The sequence below is a fragment of the Gopherus evgoodei genome, chromosome 20, assembly GCF_007399415.2.
Source record: "Gopherus evgoodei ecotype Sinaloan lineage chromosome 20, rGopEvg1_v1.p, whole genome shotgun sequence".
NCBI lineage: Eukaryota > Metazoa > Chordata > Testudines > Testudinidae > Gopherus > Gopherus evgoodei.
The window spans coordinates 77,730-104,352 of NC_044341.1; the positions used below are offsets into that span (position 1 = coordinate 77,730).

Sequence of the window (26,623 nt, forward strand, 5' to 3'; positions counted from 1 at the left end):
TTGGAGTGGGTGAGTGGGCTCAGGCAGGGGATTGGGATATGGGAAGAGGTGTAGCGCCAGCTTGGGGGGGGGTTCTGGGGTAAGGCCAGGGATGGGACAGGAGGTTGGGGTGCAGGAGGGGTCTCAGGGCTGTGGTAGGGGGTTGGGATGCAGGAGTGGGTGTGGCTGCTCCTGGTCAGCGGTGCAGCAGGGCTAAGGCAGGATCCCTCCCTGCCTGCCCATGGTCCTGTTGCTCTTCTTCCGCAGACAGCCAGCCTATCCAGCCCCTCGGCAGAGGGCCCAGGCCACTCTGCACGGTGTATGGTGCCCATGCGGGCAGGCGCTCACCTCGCAGCTCCCATTGGCTGCTGTACCCCGCCAATGGGAGCTGCGGAGCCGGCGCTAGGGGCGGGGGCAGTAGGCATAGATTCCCTGAACACCCCTCGCGTAGGGGCCGCTGTCCTGCTCGCAGTGTGGAGACTTGTCGCTGGCCAGATCCAGCCTGCGGCCCCCGCTTAGCCCAAGCCCCTGGGCTGCAGCCCCTAGAGCCCCTGCGCTAATCCAGCCCTGGGCTGAGGGGACCGAGGCTGGCCGTGGATGCAGCCTGGCCGTTTCATTGCGAGGGCGTGTCGGAGGTTGCCCGCCCCGGGAATGCCGCTGAGGGAGGCTCCTGCTGGGGCTGCCAGCAGGGCGGGCCGGGGAGCGGCTCCGGGGCTGAGGCAACTGGGCTGGCGCAGAGACTTGGAGGAGGCGGCTGCGCCGCCGAACTCGGAGCAGCCAGGTAGGCCGGAGCCGAGTCCCGGGGCCGGGGCCGGGGCAGCGTGAGGAGGGGGCTGGCGCGGGGGCGGACCGGCTGCAGCGGTGTGGGCGCCGTGGTAGTTCTGTCTGGAAGTCGGAGCGAGTCCGTGAGCCATGAGGTAACTTGGCGCCTTGCCCCCCGCGGGGAGCCCTTGAGTGTCGCTGAGCCTCGCGGGCCGGGCTGGAACTGAACTTCGGTGACTTGACTTGGTTCAGTTTCTTGACCTAAAACTCCCCAGAAACGCTTCCTGGGGGGAAAAGCTGCCCAGGCCGTTGAGGGGACAGAGTCTCTGCCTCCGTTCAGGGCCAAGCACCAGCCTCTGGCTGGGGAGAAGCGAGTGTAGTGCAGTCATCTCGGCTCTCTGTGAGCTAAGATCAAGTGTAGTACCTGTAAAAACGGCTGCTGCACAGAGAGCCGCTCTAAGGGATGTGCCGTGAGGCTGAAGAACATTCCTCTGAAATAGCCATGTCACAGCGCTTCCAGTCTAAACATATCCTTTCAGCGGGTACAGCCGCAGAGTGCTTGTTGAATGAAGTTCGTGGGTTTGTAATTATAATGGCTAGTATTGCTAAAAAAACTGTCAGCGTTCTAGGGTCCTGCAGTTGCTTTTGTTCAGTGCCAGTACCACAAAGACTTTCCATTGGCAATATTAAAAGAACATGTAAAATCTAGACTAGAAACCCATAGCAAATGCAGCCCAGATAAACTAACAGTGGTTTTGGTGAAAGGAGATTGAAAAGTGGGTGGAGAGGAGTTTTTTATTTAAAAAAAAATTGGCCATAAAGACATCATATTTTCTTAAATTTACATTACACTGTAGACAGCTGCTTTACCACAGTGGTAGTTGGACCTATCCAGTGTCTGAGAAACACATTTAAAAATACCTTATGCCTATAGTCTGTTTACCACTCCTATCCCACAAGCTAGATCAGAGTCATTACTTTGAAGTACATTCTCTTAGGATCATCTAGATACTATAACGTGACTTTTAGTATGTCAGTAGTTGTCATTAATGCTTGGAGTTACTACTGAAGTAAAATTTCAGCTTTGGCTAGGGATTGCTCTGCTGCTGGAGCACCATTTTGTTGTTTTTTAAAAAGAGGTAAGACTGAGAGTATGTCTACACTACAAAATTAGGACGAACTCAGTAATTTTCTGCTGAAGGTTCTGTGGCAGAGCAGCTTTGTTCCTTCCTCCATTGTAGGAAACTTTCCTGCACCATTTGACAATCACTTGTGCTGGGACCAAAGCGGCACGTAGGCCTGCAGCATGGAGAGCAGGACAGAAGTCACAAGCATGAAGTAGATGTACCCTTGTTTCCCTGCTTGCCCTTAGCAGTGAGATGTCTGCTAGAATGACCCCTGCCTGTGGAAAAGTCGGGGAGAATTTTAGATCTTTTTCCATAGACTGCTGCACCACGAGCCTTGCAGAGAGTGTGTGCTCTTTTCCCCATGTGGAACAACCTCTCCCCGCAACACTCACCATGCCTTGGCTGTTCATGGAGGTTTGTGCCTGGCTATGGTCAGTGAAAAAGTGATTGCAATGTTGCAAAAGGTGAATTTAACTGAAATATTACAATAGTGTGCATGAATTTAACAATCCCACTTCTGTGCATTGTCCCCTGTACTTCACCAGATGTGGCCTTCAGGAACACCCCACGCACCCCTTCCAAGCTTCTCCACCAGATAAGAAAGCACCCAAGATGCAGCAAAGAAGACATGTTCTGGGAGGTATTGCAGGGCTTCAGTGCAGAAAAAAGGGAACATAAGGAGTGCTGGGAAGCCGAACAACAGGACAGAAAAGAGAATCAAGCGTTTAAGGACGCAACTGAGAGGATGATTCAAGTAATGGGGGAGCAAATGTAGATGCTACAGTCCTTAAGTGCTGTAGACAGAGCAGATGAGTCCCTCTTTCACTTTGCCCCTTTGGACAACTTTCACAATGATAACTGTACTTGCACACAGTTGTGAAATTCTGTCTTTTCCTGGTTCCTCCTTTCCCATGAGGCGTTTGCATGTGCTGTTTCTTGTTCAATAAAATCAAAGTTCTTTAATAGTGAATCACCTTTTTTATTTTTTTCTAAAAATTGAGATTGAAGGCACTACCAATACATGCACAGGCGTTATTATCATTGTCTTACAGGAATATAAGGCCCAAAATGACACCATTGCGTCTTAGGAAAACTAGCACCTGTGAGAGAGATATACAATATTGGTGCTCATTGTCAAAGTGCTGCCTCAAAGTCTCCCTGATTCTAACTGCCCCCCTCTGAGTTCCTCTGACAGCCGTGGTATCTGCCTGCTCAAAATCAGCAGCCAAGTGGTCTGTTTCAGTACTCCACCCCTGAGCAAACCTTTCACCCTTAGCTTCACAGAGATTATACAACATACAGCACGTGGCTATGACCATGTGAATATTATCCTCATTAAGGTCTAGCCTGCCATAAAGGCATTGCCAGCGTGCCTTTAATCTGCCAAGTGCACATTCAACTGTCATCCAGCACCTACTCAGCCTGTTGTTGAACCATTCCTTACTGCTGTGCAGGTGTCCCGTGTAAGGTTTCATGAGCCACGGCTTAGGGTGATGTTGAGATGTTGAACATCTCGTTTGGAAAGAAAGTCCCCTGCTTGTAGCTTTCTGTATAGGCCCGTGTTCCTGGAGATACTCCTTCCCAGACCACCCCGTGTTGATGTCAGTGAAACGCTGTCAGTGATCCACAAGCACCTGCAACACCATGGAAAAGTACTCTTTCCTATTGATATACTCTGTCGCAAGGTAGTCTGGTGCCAAAATTGGAATATGTATGCCATCTACTGCCCCATCACAATTAGGGAACCCTATTTCTGCAAAGCCATACACTATTTCACGTACATTTCCCAGTGTCACAGTCCTCCGTAACAGCGTGCGATTGATTGTCCTGCGCGCTTCCATTAACACAGCCCCAGCGGTCAATTCCCCACTCCAAATTGATTCATGACCAACTGGGTAGCAGTCTGGAGTGGCCAGCTTCCACACAGTGATTGCCATATGCTTCTATACCAAGAGGGCAGCTCTCATCCTGGTGTCCTTGCTCCTCAGGTCTGGGTCAAGCACCGCGCACAGTTCCAGGAAGGTGGCTTTCAGCATCCAAAAGTTCTGTAGCCATTATTTTTCATTCCACACCTTCATGATGATTCAATCCCACAATTCAGTGCTTGTTTCCTGAGCCCAAAAACGACAGTCTTCCCTATGCAGCTGCTCTGTGAATGCCAAAAGCAATCTAAAGTTGCTCCAATCCATGTCATGCAGAAGGTCAGGCATCTGCAAGTCTTCTTCAGCTAGGAACTTGATTAACTGCACTGCCATCCACAATGTCTTCATGACAGTTAACAGAGCATAAGAGAACTGTGCAGGACCCATCCCTTCCCACAAAGATGCCGAGGTGCACAGCAGAGAATGGCTGCTGCAAAAATGCCACGAAAGAGAGCCAGAAGTCCATGGATTGCTGGGACACAAAGCAATGCATCACGGGGCATTTAGCCTGGTCCTAAGAAGTGCCATGATCATAGAGTCATAGAATATTAGGGTTGGAAGAGACCTCAGGAGGTCATCTAGTCCAATCCCCTGCTCAAAGCCGGACCAACACCAACTAAATCATCCCAGCCAGGACTTTGTCAAGCTGGGCCTTAAAAACCTTTAAGAATGGCGATTCTACCACCTCCCTAGGTAACCCATCCAGTGCTTCACCACCCTCCTAGTGAAATAGTGTTTCCTAATATTCAACCTAGACCTTCCCCACTGCAACTTGAGACCATTGCTTCTTGTTCTGTCATCTGCCACCACTGAAAACAGATGAGCTCCATCCTCTTTGGAACCCTCCTTCAGGCAGTTGAAGGCTATCAAATCCCCCCTCACTATTCTCTTCTGCAGACTAAGTAACCCCAGTTCCCTCAGCCTCTCCTCATAAGTCATGTGCCCCAGTCCCCTAATCATTTTCGTTGCCCTCCGCTGGACTCTCTTCAATTTGTCCACTTCCCTTCTGTAGTGGGGGGACCAAAACTGGACACAGTACTCCAGGTGTGGCCTCACCAATGCCAAATAGAAGGGAATAATCACTTCCCTCGAACTGCTGGCAGTATTCCTACTAGTACAGCCCAACATGCCGTTGGCCTTCTTGGCAACAAGGGCACACTGCTGACTCATATCCAGCTTCTCATCCACTGTAATCCCCAGGTCCTTTTCTGCAGAACTGTTGCTTAGCCACTCGGTCCCAAGCCTGTAGCAGTGCATGGGATTCTTCCTTCCTAAGTGCAGGACTCTGCACTTGTCCTTGTTGAATTTCATCAGATTTCTTTTGGCCCAACGCTCCAATTTGTCTAGGTCGCTCTGGACCCTATCCCTATCCTCCAGCATATCTACCTCTCCCCCCAGCTTAGTGTCACCTGCGAAATTGCTGAGGGTGCAATTCATCACATCATCCAGATCATTAATAAAGATGTTGAACAAAACCGGCCCCAGGACTGATCCCTGGGGTACTCCCCTTGATACTGGCTGCCAACTAGACATCGAGCCTTTGATCACTACCCATTGAGCCCGACAATTTAGCCAGCTTTCTATCCACCTTATAGTCCATTCATCCAATGCATACTTCTTTAACTTGCTGGCAAGAATACTGTGGGAGACCATATCAAAAGCTTTGCTAAAATCAAGATATATCACATCCACAATTTTCCCCATATCCACAGAACCAGTTATCTCATCATAAAAGGCAATCAGGTTGGTCAGGCATGACTTGCCCGTGGTGAATTCATGTTGACTGTTCCTGATCACCTTCCTCTCTGCCTTCCCACACACCTAGCGACAGAAGTTGTCAAGCTGGACTGTAGGATAGGTACCCACAGTGCAATGCTTACATTGTCGATGGTGCCCCCATTGTGGATGCGATCTGCTGACCAAGGGAGCAAGTGTGAACATGAAATTCCAATTTCTATTATGTCGACTTTTGGTTGTTGCCATCACTTTTGTCAACAAAAATTAGTAGTGTAGACATGGCCTAGGTCAGAGACTTTCTAGTAAAGAGTGTGTAATTGATGTTTCTGTTGCTGTGCTTTGATCTAGTGCTTGTCTTTAATAGTAGGAAAAAAAAGATAAGCAATTACTTTCTGGAACATTATTTTCATGTGACTAGTTTCTTTTTGGATCAAGGTGAGGACAAAAATATTTGCAAAATCAGGGACAGCTGAGAAGCATGTCTGAGGGAAATTGTATTAAACACTTCTGTCTGCAAGTTACTGAATTACAACTAAATAAAGGGACACTCAACTTTTTGCCTACTATTGTTTCAAGTAACACTTAAAATGGCTGTCTAAAAGATTATAGAGATATTTCCTTTTTGAAAGTGCATTTACATTGTGCATCTGACAGCACATTTGTACAATCATTTTTACCATTCCCCACCTCTCCTTTGTGTGTCTTTCACACATCAACTGGAGAGAAATATTTTGTAACTGTAAAACCACAAAATTGACAGATATTTGGGGGATGGGTGTAGCACAGAAGCAATGTTAGTGTATTTTAATTGACTACATTTCAAGGTGACTGTCTCCATTTAAGCAATCTATCTAATAGAGTATATCTGAAAAAACAGAAAGGGGCAGACCTACACTGGCAGAACCTAGGTTGTGGGACTCCAGAGACCCCAGTAGTGACAGTAGCTGACGACAGTCCCCAGCAGTGGTCTGGACCTGGCTGGTATAGCATACAGGGGAAGAGACTTGATTGAGTGCATTTCCAGGCAATATCCTTTGAAGCTATAAATAAAGCTGCTTCCGTTTCACCCTATGAATCCCAAATGTAAGGCGTCAGGGATACTGCCTCCAGAGCTGTAGAGGATGCAAATTGCTGCTACTTTTGCATATGGTTTGAGGTAATTGAATGGGTCATTAAAGATTTCATGATGGTTTTCCCTCCCCTAAAAATAGGGATTTTTAGCCATGTAGTCCTAGCCAAAGTCAATTTTTAGTTAGTTGTATTGTGCTTACCTTACATTCCTCTGTAATGTTACCTGGAAGCAAGAGTCTTCAGTTCTGTCTTAATTGTTGGGTAGTGTTGCTTTGTGCTGTTAGACAATAGGTGGAGTGATTGATAAAGTTTGTAAAGTGCTTTGGGGAACCTTTCTGGATGAAAGGTGATGTGTAAGTTTGTCATCATAGTGCTAGAGATTATTCTTATAAAATGTACCAGTCATCTGAATGTTGTGCTGATTGTGTGTAAAACAGTAAAACCCGTCTGTTTGATGGAACAGGTTTTTGCAATTCCTAAGTATTTGGCCTTTTCTGAGTAAGTAATATGGAGATGGAGAAGATGAACACAGATATGTCTGGTGAGGAGGAAGAGAAGGAGAACAATGAAAGAAACTCTAGAGTTTGTACTAGCTGTGACAAGATCCATGAGTCCATTTCCAAGTGGATGCTTCCCGAAAATGCCAGAGGAACCTACCTGGAAAGAGCAAACTGTATCCCTCCTCCTCTCTTCATCATTTCCATTAGTATAGTTGAGGTAAGAGTTCTTACCTGGTAACGTTGTAAATGTTTGCACTTGTCTTTCATTGAATGCTATTAGTTTACAGGAGCAACAGTCAAACTGGGATTTAGATTATACAAATTGCAGTTGTTTCACTTTAGAGTCACGGGCTTCTTGTCTGTTGTTCAGCACTGGAGTTTACATGTGATCATAAAACATACTGAATTGAGCATTTTTAACTTCTTGATTATCTTCCATTTAATAACTTCTTTCTCATTCATTGCACGTATGAAGTCCATATTGCACCACTATAATACCCTATATTTCAGTTCCTTGTTAAGTCTGGCAAATTTTAACCATGCAGGCTGAAATCTTCCATCTCTGGTTTCTGTTTCATGTTGAATTTTTTAAAATATTTGAGCAAAAATGGTTCAACATCAGAATGAGCTTAGTGGAGAAATAAACTATTTTGCAGGGGACAGTCCAGAAGTGTCCTAACCCTATGAAAATCCACATTTGGCCAGTTTAAGAGCCTCTTAAAGTTGCTACTGGCACATGCGCAGCAGAACTTGTTTTACACTTGGTGATTACGTTTCTTAAAATCCTAACCTGAACTGCATGTGCTCTGCTAGAGGTCTTTTAAGGGGTCAACAAGCATGTGGACAAGGGGTATCCAGTAGATATAGTGTACTTAGATTTTCAGAAAGCCTTCACAAGGTCCCTCACCAAAGACTTTTAAGCAAAGTAAGCTATCATGGGATAAGAGGGAAGGTCCTCTCATGGATTGTTAACTGGTTAAAAAATAGGAAACAAAGGGTAGGAATAAATGGTCACTTTTCAGAATGGAGAGAGGTAAATAGTCGTGTCCCCCAGGGATCTGTACCGGGCCCAGTCCTATTCAGTATATTTATAAATGATCTGGAAAAAGGGGTAAGCAGTGAGGTGGCAAAATTTGCAGATGATACAAAATTGCTCAAGATAGTTAAGTCCCAGGCAGACTGCGAAGAGCTACAAAAGAATCTCTCAAAGTGAGTGCCTAGGCAACAAAATGGTAGATGAAATTCAATGTGATAAATGTAAATATGCACATTGGAAATATAATCCCAAACTATACATATAAAATGATGGGGGTCTAAATTGGAATCATTGTGGATAGTTCTCTGAAAACATCCACTCAATGTGCAGCAGCAGTCAAAAAAGCGAACAGAACGTTGGGAATCATTCAGAAAGGGATCGATAATAAGACAGAAAATATCATATTGCCTCTATATAAATCCATGGTACACCCACATCTTGAATATTGTGTGCAGATGTAATCACTCCATCTCAAAAAGATATATTGGAATTGGAAAAGGTTCAGAAAAGGGCAACAAAAATTATTAGGAGTATGGAATGGCTGCCATATGAGTACAGATTAATGAAACTGGGACTTTTCAGCTTGGAAAAGAGATGACTAAGGGGGGATATGATGGAGCTCTATGAAATCATGACTGATGTGGAGAAAGTAAATAAGGAAGTGTTATTTACTCCTCATAACACAAGAACTAAGGGTCACCAAATGAAATTAATAGGCAGCAGGTTTAAAACTAACAAAAGGAAGTATGTTTTTACACAGTGTACAGTCAACCTGTGGAACTCCTTGCCAGAGGATGTTGTGAAGGCCAAAAAAGAACTAGATAAGTTCATGGGGGATAGGTCCATCAATAGCTATTAGCCAGGATGGACAGGGATGGTGTTCCTAGCCTCTGTTTGCCAGAAGCTGGGAATGGATCACTTGATGATTTCCTGCTCTGTTCATTCCCCCGGGGGCACCTGGCATTGGCCATTGTTGGAAGACAAGATACTGAGCTAGATGGACCTTTGGTCTGACCCAGTATGGCTGTTCTTATGTTTCCAAATTTGATGACCTCGCTGTCCTCCCCAGTCAAAATATCCTTTGGCCGAGGGAAGATGCAACTAGGCTGTGAGCCCAGGAGTTTTAGTCTTGCCTCTTCTGCTGATTGGTTATTAATTGTCCACTTCTCAATCTTTATCCAGCAAGACCTCATATCCCTAGCAAGTATTGTTCCCTCATTTTATATGTGAAGTAACTAAGGATCTTAGACATTTCACAAGCTCACTTCTGGCAGAAATGCTGATAAAATAGAGATCTCTGTGGGAGACTCCAGTTTCAGCCACTTAATCCAACTATCTCACTGAAAGTGTAGGCCAAATTGTATTTTGGTTATGAAGTCCTGCATACCCAGGGCCTAGAAAAGAACCAGGAATCCTGACTTGTTCTCTATGGTCTAGCAAATATATGATGGAATTTCTTCATTTTTTCAATTTTCTTTTTTTAAAGTCCAGTGTTTATATGTTATTTCCTGTGTGAAAAGAATGTTTGAGTTGGAAAACCAGGCATTTGAACATTAGGCAATGCTAGGACTGAGGTTGCCTGTGCAACCTTAACTCTGCCCCTTTGTGCATATTGATCAGGTTTCAGTTTCTAGTTACATTATCACAAACTTCTTGTTCTACAGTGCAGTAATTCCTCACTTAACATTGTAGTTATGTTCCTGAAAAATGCTACTTTAAGCGAAACGATATTAAGCTAATCCAATTTCCCCATAAGAATTAATATAAATGTGGGGGTTAAAGTTGAGATAAAAAATTTTTGTCAAACAAAAGACTTTATTTTATATAATATATATACACAGTATAAGTTTTAAACAAACAATTTAATACTGTACACAATAATGATGATTGTGAAGCTTGGCTGTGGTGGTGAAGTCAGAGGGTAGAAGAGTATGGGATATTTCCCAGGGAATGCCTTACTGATAAATGATGAACTAGCTCTCCTAACACATTGTTGTTAATGTAGCCTCACACTCTCTAAGGTAGCACAAATGGAGGGAGTGGAGACAGCATGGCAGAGAGACACACACACACCATGTGTGTGAGAGAGAGACGCGCGTTGCTCCTTTACGAATGCTGACCCCACTCTAAGTACATTGCCTTTTTTAAGTAGATCAGCAAGTTGAGACAACAGCTGCTGCCAGCAAGCTCCCTCCATACTGGTGTCCCCCCCTCCCCCACTGCTTTGGAGATAAGATACAGGAGTGGGGGGAGGGAGACACCCTGATATTAGCACCCCTCCCCCTTCCCCCCTCTGCATAGTAAGCAGGAGGCTCCTGGGAGTAGCTCCAAGGCAGAGACAGGAGAAGCACAGGACAGTGCGGGGAGGTACAGCTGAGCTGCATAGCAATTGATAGCCTGCTGGGTGGCTGCCGGACAGGGAATTTAGGGAATTAGGGAGCTGATGGGGTGCTGCCGGTCCAACCTGGTTCCAAGCCCCCTCCAGCTAGCTCCAATGGACTGCTCTTTCTGCAAGCAGTGGCCAAGCAGGTGGCTACCAAACAACATTATAAGGGAGCATTGCGCAGCTTTACAACAGCATGTTCTCTAATTGATCAGCAACGAGACAATGTTAACTGGGACAACTTTGTGAGGAGTTACTGTACTGCTCTATCATTCAGATCCTGATTCAGCAGAATACTCGGGCATATCATTAAAATCCATTGAAGTCAGTGGGATTAAAGAACATGCACAGTGGCAAGAACTCCTTTAAATCTGGTATTTCCTAATTTGAGTGCTTGCTTTTGCATCTCTACCCTTGTTGTTTCCAATGTGTGTTCTGACCATTTCACACATAGTTGTATGTTAGCGAAATTATGCATTTCTGTATATAGAAGGTTTGAAATCTGCCATGAGACAATTATATAGCAAGGATTTTGGGATTATTGGTGGAAAATTATTTATATTTTGTAATTCCAAATCGTTGTAGAAGTTGTTAAAGTCTCTCATTGTTTCCAGCTGGCTGTATTCATTTATTATGCTGTTTGGAAGCCCCAGAAACAGTGGATCACGCTGGATACAGGTGTCTGGAACAGTCCCTTTATTTATAGGCCTGACAAGAGGGAAGAAGCTTGGAGATTCATTTCATATATGCTAGTGCATGCTGGGTAAGTAATGTAACAGTGGACTCTACAAACAGTCAACCTGTGGAACTCTTTGCCAGAGGATGTTGTGAAGGCTAAGACTATAACACGGTCAAACAAGAACGAGATAAGTTCATGGAGGATAGGTCCATGAATGGCTATTAGCCAGGATGGGCAAGGATAATGTCCCTAGCCTCTGTTTGCCAGAAGCTGGGAATGGGCAACGGGATGGATCACTTGCTGATTACCTGTTCTGTTCATTCTCTCCGAAGTACCTGGCATTGGCCATTTTGGAAGACAGGATACAGGCCAGATGGATCTTTGGTCTGACCCAGTCTGGCCATTCTTATGTTCTAAACAGGTTTTTCAGAGAAGCCAAAGAGAGTTAGGTGTCATTCCATTAGGTTCCTCTGAAAATCTCAGTCTGTGTCCAAAATTTATGTATTCATTTAGGAAAATGGAAGATTTTACCTTGTAAGATTTATAAAGATCATGTGGTCAGGACCCTAGTCTTAAGACTTGTCTGCAGGATGATGCTTTTGGGCACCGTGCTGGGGCAGTAGGATCTGCATCATGGTAGGCTGTCCCCTTTAAAGGTAGTGGTGCCTCGTTGTGAGCCCACCCCAGTCACATGGCATGGCCCTTATAATATTTTGGGAAGTTTTGATATAGACTAAGACATAAGAAATAAGAGGTATTTGTGGAGAGGAATCAGTCCCTGGAATAAATAATGTTTGGGAGAAATTTTATTACTGTTTCTTTAAGGGCCTTGGATCAGGAGCCCTGCAGAGTGGGCAAGACAAGGCTCCTCTCTCACCCAACCAACTGGGTATGAGGTGGAAGAAGGGGACTAGTATGCTGCCTCTTCCCTGATAACAGGGCAGACAACAGCAGGAGAGCACTGCCTGCTGCACCCTCTGAGCCTGAGGACTAATTGGGGTAAGGGGCCAGCTGAAAGTTGATAAGGCCCTACAGCTGTCCTAAATTATAACCCAGCTCAAGGAGGAGAATGGAAGGCTGCAGTTTTAAGGAGAGAAACTTGAAAATATCACTCAACCTTGGGAGGAGGGCTAGGACCTCCTGAACAGGAGCAAAAAGTCTATAGGGACTCTTACATGGACCCACAAGGGACATGAACTTCAACTCAGAAGTGAGTTACATGCTGTAGAAAAGTTAATAAATCAGACTCCCACAAAGGTGATATTGGTTTACCAGTCTAGGTAATTAATTGAAATAACCTGAGTTGGTGCTAGAGGCAATGAACCTGCAGGGCCACAAAAAGGACCATGTTCAAGGGCAGCGCCCCATGACAGGGTCAGTAATGACAAGAGTTCCATCTAGTGAACTGCCAGCACCACTTCCTGCAGCAGTGAGGTGTCACTCTCCATTTCAAAATCTGACCTAATCCATCAGTGTTTAGTTTGCGAGATCAGTACAAGGTAGTATAGATAGCATGGCTGTAGTATAGTTTTAATCCTACCTGAAAAGGTACAAAGAAGGGCAACAAAAATTATTAAAGGCAAGGAACAGCTTTCATATGAGGAGAGATTAAACAGACTGGAACTGTTGAGCTTTGAAAAGAGATGACTAAGGGGAGATAAGATAGATGTCTAAAATATCATGAGTAGTGTGGAGAAAGTGAATAAGGAAATGTTACTTACTCCTTCACATAACACAAGAACTAGGGGTCACCCCATAAAATTAATAGGCAGCAGCTTTAAAACAAACATAAGAAAATACTTCTTCACCCAATGTGCAATCAATCTGTGGAACTCATTGCTAGGGTCCAAAAGTACAACTGGGCTCAAAAAAGAATTAAATAAGTTCATGGAGGACAGGCCCATCAATGATTATTAGCCAAGAGGGTCAAGGCTGCAACCCCATTCTTTGAGTGTCCCTAGACCTCTGACTGCCAGAAGCTGGAACGGCACGACAGGGAATGGATCACTTGATAATTGCTCTGATCTGTTCATTCCCTCTAATGCATCTGGCACTGGCCTGTCATAAGACAGGATACTGGGTAGATGGACCACGGGTCTGACCCAGTATGGCCATGTTTTACGTTTTTGTTTGTTTGTTTGTTTGTTTGTTTTTGAGACCTGTTGTTCATAATCTGTAGTCCAGTTCTGCCTTTCCACCGGAGTTCCTTAGTCTGACTTATATGCAGACTCTGGCCTTCCAGATCCAAATGCATAGCCCTGTCTCCACCCCCTAAAAAGTAAGGCTTACTTATTTTGAGTTATTTGAGTATATAATTTATAACAGCTTTTATTTTGTCTTACTAACTTTTAAAAAAGTTATTTTGGCTGTAGAAATAAAGCATGCCCCCAGGATGCTAGGGTGCCATTTTATTATGTATTAACTATAGTTTGAGAAAACTTAAATGTTTGTTAATTAAAATTTTGATTTTCAATTATCAACATCTTTTTCCTTGCAGCATTCAACACATTTTAGGAAATCTCTTTCTGCAACTTATTTTGGGGATCCCCTTAGAAATGGTTCATAAAGGGCATCGGGTTAGTCTGGTGTATCTCGCAGGAGTGATTGGAGGTCAGTTTGTAATGGGAAATGGGTAAGCTTAAATGAAGAACTGTCTGTATCAGAAAATCAATGTATATTATTGCTACATCCCCTTTCCTGAACAGGACAATCAAAGTGGTTGGTGTACTGGATTGTGTAACATAACCAGTTCTCTTGGTGCACAGAATATCTGGACTCCAAACTTTTACCGTAATAACATACTAGAAAACAATCCTATATTCCACTCCGCTCCACTCAGGTGTTTCTTTCAACTTTACAGCCATTCTCCCTTCCAGTTTTTTAACACTCTAATTCATCCATACAGAAATATAAATTCATACCAACTGTTAGTGGGCAGTATTTTACAATTAACATCTTTGAAATGAATAAGTAAATTGAATTAATTATCAATGGAAATAGTAAACTGTTTTTATTATTCTGCATTCTAAAGTCTCCAGTTTATAGGCTCTAGAAAATAGGCACAGATATTGTTCCTGTAAAAGCACATCTTGAAGTTGGTTATTGTTGCCATCTTCAGTCAGGCTTGGGCTACACTAGCAGGGAGGTTCGAACTAAGATACGCAACTTCAGCTACACTGTTTCTGTAGCTGAAGTTGAAGTATCTTAGTTTGACTTACCTGGCTGTCCTCACGGCAGTGAGTCGACTGGCGCGGCTGCCCCGTCAACGCTGCTTACTCCTCCTGCTGAGGTGGAGTACGGGCGTGGATTAGCGGACAGATTTATCGCATCCAGACGAGATGCGATAAATCGATCCCCGAAACATTGAACACTACCTGCCAATCCGGCAGATAGTATAGACGTACCCTTAGAATTAACAGAGCTTCTGTTATTTCTAAATAAAGTAAAATGAAAGAAGCAACAACATTGTTCCTCTGTAATCTTACTCCATCACCAAGAAAACAAGACTTGTCTCCTCCCTACTGCTTCTAATTCTAAGTGTAATGCTTGGTTACCACTTCTGGTGCTTGTTTTACTACTTCCCTATTAAGGCTGCTAAAATCCTGTTGAATGATAAGACATGCATATTAACAAATCACTATGATTTATAAATATAACTTTTTATTGACAAGTTTCTACTGATGAAAGGTAGAACAATCCCTTTCTCAGGGGACATTATAAAATGTTGTGTATAAGGGTTTAGTCTGATGGCAGTTATTGCAAAAATTCTCAAACCTCTGTATTCTCATGCATTCAGATGGAACTGCATTCTGAGTTTTATCGTATCCTCAAAGCATAGCTTCAGCTGGGAGATCATCGTACAATTGCAGTGTCCATTAAGAGGCCATTCATAGGTCTGGAGCAATGTTCCCTCTAATTTTTCCATTCATGTGCAGAATTAATTTTGTTATGTGCAGCACCAATATTGAGGTAATGTCTTGATGTATGCCACCGGTAGAAACACAAAAACTTTATATTATATATTCTGACATTTAGGGCCAAATCCTCCACTGGTGTACAGCAGCGACGAAGTCAGTGGGACTACTTCTGTTTACACTAGCTGAGGATTTGACCCTTCAAGTGTATCATATTAGAACGGCTTCCTTATCACTATTGCAAATGCATAGACTGAAGTCTTATGTACATAACAGGCTTTTCTGAAGAGCAGAAAAAAATGAAATCCTATAATGTGCAACCCATATTTCAGGTTGCAATTCCCTTTGCTCAGAATTTAATCTGATGGCTGGCAGTGTAAAGCTGAACCTAAAGTGAGATTCCTCACCCAAATGAAATGAAAACTGTATGATGTCTTGAAGGTATTTTTCTTTGGTTAAAGGTAGTAATGTGTGGTATTTCATGGTTTTCTATAAATCTTGGTTCAGGATGTAGATCAGACTCAATAAGGTATATATTTTTGGCAGATAAAATACTGCTTATCCCCATAAATTGTGCAAACAGAGGCACCACAGAACAAAGAATAGAAACATTTAATTGCTGTAACACAGGATCTTCCTTAAAAAATGGGGGCTGGGGCCGAGGGAGAGGAGCCTGTCCCCATTATAGTCCTGGAGTTGGGGCTGAGGGAGAGGTGTCTCTCCCGTCCCTGCCACAGCCACAGCTGGAGTCAGGGCCAGGGGGCAGAAGCATGTCTGAGAATCCGCCATTTACACTAGTTTAAACCTCCAAGTGACCTGTGCCCCATGCTGCAGAGAAGGTGAAAAACCCCAGGGTCTCTGCAATCTGACTCATGGGAAATTCCTTCCCAACTCCAAATATGGTGATCAGTTAGACCCTGAGCATGTGGGCAAGACTCACCAGCCAGACACCAGGGAAAGAACTCTCTGTAGTAACTCAGAGCCCTCCCTATCTAGTGTCCCATCACAAGCCATTGGAGATATTTGCTGCTAGCAGTTGGAGATTTGCTACGTGCCATTGTGGGCAGTCTCATCCTACTATCCCTTCCATAATCTTATCAAGCTCAGTCTTGATACCAGTTAGGCTTTTTCTCCCATTGCTCACCTTGGAAGTTGTTTCAGAACTTCACTCCTCCGAAGGTTAGAAACCTTAATCTGATTTTGAGCCTAAACATGTTTATGGCCAGTTTATATCCATTTGTTCTTGTGTCTTCATTGGTGCTTAACTTAAATAACTCCTCTCCCTCCCTGGTATTTATCCCCCTGATGTATTTATACAGAGCAATCATATCTCCCTTCAGACTTCATTTGGTTAGGCTTAACAAGCCAACCTCTTTGAGTCTCCTCTCATAAGGTTGGTTATCTATTCCTTGGCTTATCCTAGTAGCCCTTTTCTGCACCTGTTGCAGTTTGAATTAATCTTTCTTAAAGATGGGAGACCAGAATTGCACACACTATTGCAGATGAGGATTTATCAGTATAACACTACTAACACTTCTCTGTGTCTACAGGAAATACCTCACCTGGTGCATCCTAGGACTGCATTAGCCTTTTTCATGTCCGCATCTGTCATAAACAGATAGTTAAGGGTTAATAGAACAGGAGTACTTCATGTCTGTTTTGACTGTAAAGTGTTAACAAGTCCAGTGAGCCTGGCTGTCACCTGACCAGAGGACCAATCAGGGGACAGGATACTTTCAGATCTCGAGGGAGGGAAGTTTTTGTGTGTGCTGTTAGTTTTTGGTTGTTCTCTCTGGGTTCTGAGAATGACCACACGTGCAACCAGGTTTCTCTCCAGTCTCTCTGATACAGTCTCTTATATGTTCAGTATAGTAAGTACTAGGTAGATAAAGCAAGTTAGGCTTGTTTGTTTTCTTTATTTGCAAATGTGTATTTGGCTGGAAGGAGTTCAAATTTGTATTTTGCTGAAAGGATTTTAATTTGTACTTGTATACTTAGGCTGGGAGGGTATTCCCAGTGTCTATAGCTGAAAGACCCGTAACATATTCCATCTTAAATTTACAAAGATAATTTTTACTGTTTTTTCTTTCTTTAATTAAAAGCTTTTCTTGTTTAAGAACCTGATTGTTTTTTTTATTCTGGTGAGACCCCAGGGGACTGGGTCTGGATCCACCGGGGACTTGGTGGGGAGAAAGGAGGGAAGGGGGAGAGAGAGGTTAATTTCTCTGTGTTAGGATTACTTTCTCTCTCAGGGAGAGTCTGGGAGGGAGAGAGAGAAGGAGGGGGGAAGGTGAATTTTCCTCTCTGTTTTAAGATTCAAGGAGTTTGAATCACAGTAATCTTCCAGAGTAACCCAGGGAGGGGAAGTCTGGGAGAGGCAACGGTGAGGGAAAGGGTTTACTTTCCTTGTGTTAAGATCCAGAGGGTCTGGGTCTTGGGGGTCCCCAGGCAAGGTTTTGGGGGGACCAGAGTGTACCAGGCACTGGAATTCCTGGTTGGTGGCAGTGCTACAAGTACTAAGCTGGTAATTGAGCTTAGAGGAATTCATGCTGGTACCCCATCTTTTGGACGCTAAGGTTCAGAGTGGGGAATTATACCATGACAGCATCACATTGGTGTAGGTAAAACTTTAATTGGCCTTTTTTTCTTCCTGTTTTCTTTCCCCAGTTTCTAATATGTCTGTCAATCTCCTGTAATTTCAGTTGTGATCTTTAGCTTCTATTGATATAGGGTCCAGAAAATGTCATCTTAAAGTTTCCATTAGGACTCTAGTTCTAAGGACATTTCTGTCTTTTCAGGTTCCTTGGCTAGCTCAGTCTGTGATCCCCTCCAGGCTCTCGTAGGGGCTTCAGGAGGAGTCTATGCTCTCATTGGAGGATACTTTATGAATGTTTTAGTGGTAAGGAAACAATCAGAAATGCACTGAAAGAAAACAGATTCTTTGTGGATCTTTATTCACTTTTGGATCAATCTTATTTGTGTAAATAAAATGTTCAATTTTTTTCAGCAAAAAGGAATAATTAAGGAAAATGCAACTCCCACATACATATATGCTGAACAAACTGTGTCTGTCCTTGAGAAATCAAAGCTTCATAGATGCTTTTTGTGCTATTAAAAGAGGAAAAAGTGAATTTAGCAGTTGATATCATTTTTCAGCCAAAGTGATATTACACTATAGAAATTGCTGTTTGTGATCCCATGTAGTGCAGTATTCTGTCTCAGCTAGTGGCCAAAATCAGATGATTCAGAAGTACAAGAAACCCCATAGTGAACAATTATGGAATAAGCTGCAAACAAACAAAAAACAAAAACAAAAAAACCCCTAAACTCTAGGGCTTCAGTTAGAACTTGACTGATGCCCTGAAGCATGAGGGTTTGTATATCCCTTTAAAAAATAATTTTGGCTATATATTCATGTAAATATCTAATTGTATTGATCTCATTTTGGGTGCAGTAGTTCATCTTAACAGGAACTTTAAACCTTTATTTTATTAATCTTTTATGTGTATCTCCCACACATACCAAAAAGCAATACAAACCCCAGCTTAATCAAACTTATAGTCTAACGTAAAATCTTGGTGCTCAGCATTGTTTAGCCAGAATAACTTCCCAAATGCTTGGAATGTGTGACAATCAGATGTTCTGGTCTGTCAGTATAATCAATGTAAAAGCACATGAGGTCTCTGTTAAGGTTTGGCATTGGAATGCAAGTTTTATGAAACTGGGGTACATACTGATTTTTTGGTGCCTATGGGAGATGGAAGTGAAAACCGTATGGAGTGTTGGGGAGCATTATCACTAATGTTGTAGGGAAAACAAAGGTGGAAAGGAGTGCAAAGGTCTTTCCCAGTAATGTTAGTTTCTTTCTTTTAAGATTTCAGATGAAGTGTCCTGCCTCATAACCTTAACTGCAACTAAACATATTTTTGTTTGCTAATTAAGATCTTGGCTTCAGTGATCTCTAGTGTCAGAGAAGCTGACTGTATATTGGGTGGCTTTTTAAAAAATGATTTAGTTTAATCAGTCACCAAAGGTGGGTCCTAGTCTTTTAATTCTAAACATTAGTTCATAGAAACATCAGTTCTTCAGCAAATCTTCTCTTAAGAAGTTCAGTCAGCAGTCAAACCTTTCTTTTCTGTGTGATCACAGGCAGTATGAATTATAAATGATACATTAAAGAGTTCACATCACCAGAGTTTTCAAGTAAACAAAGAGGGGGCCTGGTTCAGCAAATAGCATTGAGTCTCCACCACCAAAGGCATGAGAGGCTCTAAAAATTGGTATCCTTTGGATAAGGCAAAAACATTGCTTTGCTGGATAATCATTCTCAAAGGGCTGACAGTACGCAGATTGCATCTTCTTTTTAATTAATTTTTATCACCAAAAGGCATATAAAAGGACATATGTTTTCATTATAAAATCAGGAAGACTGTGAAAGGTGATAATAGCAGTGGTCTAGTGGATTAAGCTCCTTATTGTTGGAGTTTGGGCATGCCACTTTCTGTGCCTGTTTCCTCATCTGTAAAGTGGGGAGAATGATACTGACTCTCCTTAGTAAAATGCTTTGTGATTGTTTGAAAGGCACTATAGAAATGTAGGGTGTTAGAGTATATTAATATACCTAAATGGACTGTTTGTGTATGTGTATGCATGTACAAGTCCATGTGTATAATTATATAGCTTAATTGTTTATTTTTTCTCTCCAAGAACTTCAGAGAAATGATTCCTTTGTTTGGAGTCTTCAGATTGCTCCTCGCTGGGATTATAGGTAATTTTAATCCTACCTAGTATGTATGTGAGGATAAAAACTATGCAAGACACCTAGTATTAAATGGTACAAAAATGAATGCCCATTTGGAGTCCAAAATACTAATAGTCAGAGAGGTATCAGTTGCATATTATTCAGTTTGCTGAAACCACAAAGTAAATGTAAATTGGGGTTAGGTTAAATTGTAATGTAAACTGATCTGAACCTTAAACTATTTAGTGTTGCTTTGCGCTTTTAAATACTGTGTAGTGCCACAGCTATATATGGTGCTTGATAAAATTCTAGCTAAATTTTGCTCTGTTAGAAGGGTGGTACTGAAGTCAATAGGAGTTGGAATCCCGTGGCTGAAAGTAGATTTTTATTTTACTAGCTCCTGCATTTCACTCCAAAAGTGACTGCTTCAATTGTGGTAATATGATCTCTTTGTAGATGCCACTAGAAGACATATGATGTTGTAACTTACACCCATTATTTGGATTTGTTTCTGAAATGTCTTGTCAATCTGAATGAACAATTTTATGATAATTGTGTTTTCTTAGTTGGAACTGATATGGGATTTGCTCTGTACAGAAGATTTATTGCTCCTGTGAATGGGCCTCAAGTAAGTACAGACTTCACTAAAATAGCTTGGATAAATTATAACTAATGCTCTACTAGACCTTAGATTAAACCTCAGTATTAAGTATTGGAATTTAGTAGAAAAATATTGTTTTAAATATTGAAAGATTGTGGTGATTCCTGTTGCACCAAGAAACAGAATGGCACATAATCCCAACTATATATACAAAATGATGGGGTCTAAATTATTTATTACCATTCAAGAAGCTGAACTTTGAGTCATCATGGATAGTTCTCTGTAAACATCAGCTCAATATACAGTGGCAGTCAAAAAAGCTAACAGAATGTTAGGACCCATTAGGAAAGGGAGAGATAATAAGATGGAAAATATCATAATGCTATTATATAAATCCATAGTATGCCCACATCTTGAATACTGCATGATGTTCTGGTTTCCCCATCTCAAAAAGGTATATTAGAAATGGAAAAGGTACAGAGAAAGGCAACAAATATGATAATGGGTATGGAATAGCTTTCACATTAGGAGAGAGAAAAAAGACTGGGATTATTCAGTTTAGGAGAGAGATGACTTAAGAGGGGATATGATAAAGGTCTACAAAATCATGAATGATGTGGAGAAAGTGAATAGGAAAGTGTTTTTTATCCCTTCACATAACACAAGAACCGGCGCTCACCCAGTGAAATTAATAGGCAGCAGCTTTAAAAAAAAATTTAAGAAAATAATTCTTCATACAACATGCAGTCAACCTGTGGAACTTGTTGCTGGTGGATGTTGTGAAAGCCAAAATTATGACTAGGTTCAAAGAAGAATTAGGTAAATTCATGAAGGATAGGTCCAACAATGGCTATTAGTCAAGATGGTCAGGGACTCAACGCCATGCTCTGGGGATCCCTAACCGTCTGACTGCCAGAAGATGAGACTGGATGACGGGGGATAGATTATTAAATAATTGCCTTGTTCATTCCCTCTGAAGCATCTGGTAGTGATTAGTGATTACTGTCAGAAGACAGGATACTGGTGTAGATGAACCATTGGTCTGACCCCGTATAGCCATTCTAACATTCTTATGAGAGAAGGTAAACTGTTTTTTTCATAGAGTAATAAATTCTAAGTCAGAAGGGACCACTGTGGTCACATAATCTGATCTCCTGTGTAACACAGGCCAGAGAACGTCCCAGAATAATTGCTAGAAAAAACATCCGATCTTGATTTAAATATTTTCAGTGATGGAGAATCCACCATAACTTTTTTGTAAATTGTTGCAATGGTTAAATTACTTTCTGTGTCAAAAATGTACACCTTACTTCAGTCTGAACTTGTCTAGCTTCAACTTCCAGCTGTTTGATTGTGTTATACCTTTTTCTGCTAGATTGAAGAGCCAATTATTAAATATTTGTTCCCCATGTAGATACTTAGAGTGTAATCAAGTCACCCCTTAACCTTCTTTTTGTTAAGATTGAGCTCCTGCAGTCTATCTGCTGATCACTGTAAGGTATGTTTTCTAATCCTTAATCATTCTCGTGGCTCTTCTCTAAACCCTCTCCAATTTTATCAACATCCTCATCAAATTGTGGACGCCAGAACTGGATAATATTCCAGCAATGGTTGCACCAGTGCCAAATACAGATGTAAAATAACCTCTCTACTTCTACTTGAGATTTCCCTGGATCACATCTTTTGGCCACAGCGTCACACTGGGAGCTCATGTTTAGGTGATTATCCACCATGACACCCAAATCTTTTTCAGTATCACTGCTTTCCAGGATAGTCGCCCATTGTGTAAGTATGGCCTACATTCTTTGTTCTTTAATGTGTACATTTACTCATATTAAAACACATATTGTTTGCTTGTGCCCAGTTTACCAAGTGATCCAGCTTGCTCTGAATTGGAGACCTGTCCTCTTCATTATTTACAACTTCCCCAACTTTTGTGTCATCTGCAAACTTTATCAGTGACTTTGTATTTTCTCCCAGGTCACTGGAAAAAAATGTTAAATTGTGTAGGACCAAGAAGTGATCCCTGAGGGATCCCACTGGAAACAGATCCGCTTAATGATGATTCCTTTGCAACTAAATTTTGAGCCAATTTTTAGTCTTTTGAATGTATGCCATGTTAATTCTATATCGTTGTAGTTTTTAATCAAAATGTCTCATCAAATGCCTTCCAGAAGTTTATGCGTAGTAGGTCAACACTATTGCTTTTATCAACCAAATTTATAATCTCATAAAAATATGTAAATTAGTTTTTTCAGGATCTATTTTCCATAAACCCTTGTTGATTTTCATTCATTACATTACTCTCCTTCAATTCTTTATTAATTGAGTCCTGTATCAGCCACTCCATTATCTTGATCAAGATCGATATCAGTCTGACAAGCCTATAATTACCCAAGTTACCCTGTTTACTCTTTTTAAACATTGGCACAACATTACCTTTCTTCCAGTCTTCTGGAACTTCACTGGTGCTCCAAGACTTACTGAAAATCAACGGTCCAGGGAGCTCCTCAGATGGCTTTGTTAAATCTCTTGGATGCAAGTTATCTGGACCTGCTGATTTTAAAATGTCTAATATTAGTAGCTTCTGTTTATCATTTCCAGAGACACTAATAGAATGGAAAGACTGTTATCACCACATGATGAGAATATCATGTTTTTTCCCAAATACAGAACAGATATATTTATTGATCACTTCTGACTTTTCTGTATTAATTCTACCATTTCTATCTAGTAGTGGGCCAATACCATTGTCAGAACTTTTTTGTTTGTAATATATTTAAAAAATTCCTTCTTACTGTCCTTACTTCTGTTAGCCATAGATTTCTGTGTCCCTTTACTTCCCTTTCAATTTTCTACAGTTCCTAACTTCTGAATTATATTCATTTACTATCAGCTTTCCATTTGCTCCATTTGTTACTTTTTTTATAGCTGCCTTCATTTCCCCTCTAAACCAGGAGCCTTCTTCCTCAGTTGTGGGATTGTGACTTTTTGGGCATCTAGTTAGGTGTTCTTTGATGGTTCCCAATTATCATTCACATTTTTCTGATTAAATTTGTCCTCCCAGCTACTTGGTTTATAAAAAGTTGAAGATACCTTTGTTAACTTAGATAATGTATAGGCATCCCGAGCTGGGATGGGTGCTTATTATATTATCTATATACATTGTAATAAGCTGTTACCTCTGTCTGAGACCAAGATTTTTGCTATATTTTAAAGACTTCTTTCCTTGTAGAAGCTGTATCCAGCCATGAAACAGGCTGCATATTTAATAAAATACTATCTTTATGGAATAAAGCATGGCATGTAGATTTCTCCATTATACTGTCAATGTACTTGTGTAGTAATTCTTGCAGGTAACTTACTACTGATTAAGATAACTGCGGGACTATGTTAAACTCAGAGTAAGTAAAGCAAGACTTTTATCCCTTGCTGTCTATTGCTTAATCACAATGGGCATACTAAGAGAAGTATAGTTGTGTTTAAAAATTACTATGTATTTGAGCATGGACAGCACACACATCTTTCGGAACAAATGACAGACAAGGGCACTGCCCTTGAACTATTTAAATTGTAATAAATAGCACAGGCCCCATAAATAAATTTTTATGAAGAATGGTGTGGGGAGGAAGGGGTGTGGTGGAAGAGAGGTTGAAGGAGTGGTAAACCAGGTCAGGAATACTGTTCTGTTAACATAGGGGCACATGGTATAAAGCAGGAAGGAAATTAGGACATGCCTAGGCACACATCTTGAGCATAGGCATGGAGAAGAATAGAAGAGAGGTAGCCAGGAGCAAGGAGGGAGCCCAGAAGGCAGAAGCCTGAAAAACAGACAAGGAGTTTGAATTTAATGTGGAAGGTGAGAAAACCACTAAGAGACTTAAAGAAGGGACAGATGTGGTAGTAGCAGTGGTGATTTTTACAGAATACTTTGGAACAATTGAGGGGTGTGAGAGATGAGGTCAGAAAGGCTGCCACAGGTGAAGTGAGACTTGACTGACATGGTCAAGGGTTTGGAGTGTGGGAATAGAGGAACAGGTGGATTCTGAAGATGCTGAAGAGACAAAATTGGTAGAATTTATTGATAGCATCCATGTTGCAGAGAAGAGAACAGAGGAGTTGAAAACCACACTGAGATTAATTCTTTGAGGACAGGGAGGATGGTGATATTGCCCACAGTGATAGAAAGAAGACTAAGTTCAGTTTTCTTCATGTTGAGTTCAAGCTGATTGCAATATATCCAAAAGGAAATATTGGAGACACAGCTGGAGATGGTGTGACTGAGTGGAGATGGGGAGGTAGATGTGAAAGACATCAGCATAGAGGTGATGGATTAGATTCCCCCAGGAGTAATATAAAAAGGGAAAATAAGGCCAAATGAAAGAGGTCTGAGGGACATTGTCAGTGAACCTGTTCAGATGTAGACTTCTTATTGTTCAAGAACTTCACTGGGACAGAATGGACTAATGTACTTTCACCTCTACAGACTTACACTGAAATCCTGATTATGACATAAAGATATTTGTTGTTCTCAACCTTGCCCTTAAATTATTTGGGGGCAGGGACATGTTATATTTGCCCCCATAATGTAGCTCAATTTAAACTATTAACTGACAGTGCTATACATGAATATCTTTGTCTCAAGAGTCACTGATAATTCAACAATGAAATGACAGCATGGACTACATTAAGTCAGTTATTTCTGATTCAAATAGCTGCATTTCAGTTATAGACAATGTTATTTACATTATACATGTAACTCACAATTTGTGATTAGCAAACTCTGCTAGACACCTGGGACTGGATAGCAGGCTTGTTGGCATCAACATTGATTGACAACATACATATATTCCACACACACTTGAAGCTAACATGACATCTGCTTGCTCTGATGTCTCTTGCCAGCTACATTAATCTCTTATTTCCTTAAGTATTAAATTTACCTACTAACTTTCAAACTCCATTTGTAGTAGTTGGGCAGTGCTACAGGTATATTGTCAAACTAAATCTGTATTTTGGACTATGGCATTTTATGATCTGGTTAGAAATCTCTATTATAATATTCAAAATCTCCTCTCTTTCTGAGAAGTAGTCTTGTTCTACTGTGACCCAGTACCTGGCTGCACAAACAGCAGCGGGAGTACAGATTAACACACTATTCCTGGACCTCTCTTTAATACTCAATTACTCTGATAACAAGGAAGTAAACATGACATAGCGATCATTTGTGGCCCTCCTGATGATGCAAGAAAAAGTGTTTGTGTGTGTGTGTATTTCATGATGCATTCTTACCTCAGTTCTATCTAATATATCTAATTTTCTTCTCTCTTTCATCTAGGTTTTCATACTGCACTAATCACTGTGGTAACTCGGTGCTTTACATCTATAACTTTCCTGCTCATCCTGAGTATTTTTGTAGATCACCTGCAGCCATGCCACCTTACACTGTGACTTTTCATATCTCAAGTTAAGCAGGGTTGGGCTTGGTCACACTCTAAACTGGAAACCTCCAAGGAATTTCTATATACTGTGCACACTGACTTTTAGCAAATCAGTAGGGAACCATGTTCCCTTAGAGTCAGTTCTGAAGGAATGTCCCAGCATGGCATTAGGGACATGCATATTTTGGATGAAGCATAAAACAGTGGTCAAAGATGTCATGACTCTCTTCATAAAAGTATATCCAAATTCCCAGTTCTGAATAATTTAATTCTACCTCCCTAGATTCATACCTGCAGTTTTAATTTGATATGTAGCTGTACACTATTAAACAGCTACTGCCTTCCATCAGAGTAGCTACATTTAAATACTAATGATCCCTAAGTATCCTTTACCTATCTCATAGGCATGTGTTAAAGCTAAAATAATATTTATAAGTGATTTCAAATCCTTGGATGAATAATGTTACAGAAGTGCTGGTATTCCTCAGTCTTAAAATATAACTTAACAGTTTACTTCTTTTTCTCTTAAGGTGTCCTTTGTGGCTCACATTGCTGGTGGCCTAGCTGGGATGTCAATAGGTTATGTCATTTTCAGCTGCTTTGATGAGAACTTTATAAAAGATCCAAGATTTTGGATCTCCATTGTTGCTTATTTAGTCTTTCTGGTGTTTGCTGTATTTTTCAATATCTTTCTTTCACCAGCAAACTAAACTGCACCACTCACAAAAGA

At 41.5% G+C, this 26,623-nt stretch overlaps 1 protein-coding gene across 3 annotated transcripts; it reads left to right on the forward strand.

The window, feature by feature from the left end:
- The first annotated feature begins 487 nt into the window (after positions 1-487).
- Positions 488-26,621, forward strand: RHBDL2 (rhomboid like 2). Of its 3 annotated transcripts, none has more exons than XM_030539194.1 (8): positions 488-760; positions 7,062-7,315; positions 11,132-11,280; positions 13,694-13,806; positions 17,909-18,009; positions 19,818-19,878; positions 20,418-20,479; positions 21,914-22,183. In XM_030539194.1, exons 2-8 carry the CDS (start codon positions 7,106-7,108, stop codon positions 21,938-21,940), a joined length of 723 nt encoding a protein of 240 aa, XP_030395054.1. In that variant the 5' UTR covers positions 488-760; positions 7,062-7,105; the 3' UTR covers positions 21,941-22,183. The 3 variants fall into 3 exon arrangements, with proteins under 3 accessions (XP_030395054.1, XP_030395052.1, XP_030395053.1); XM_030539192.1 differs by lacking the exon at positions 21,914-22,183 and adding an exon at positions 26,424-26,621 and having other exon boundaries at positions 490-760; XM_030539193.1 differs by lacking the exons at positions 488-760; positions 21,914-22,183 and adding exons at positions 811-896; positions 26,424-26,621.
- The last annotated feature ends 2 nt before the right edge of the window (positions 26,622-26,623 follow it).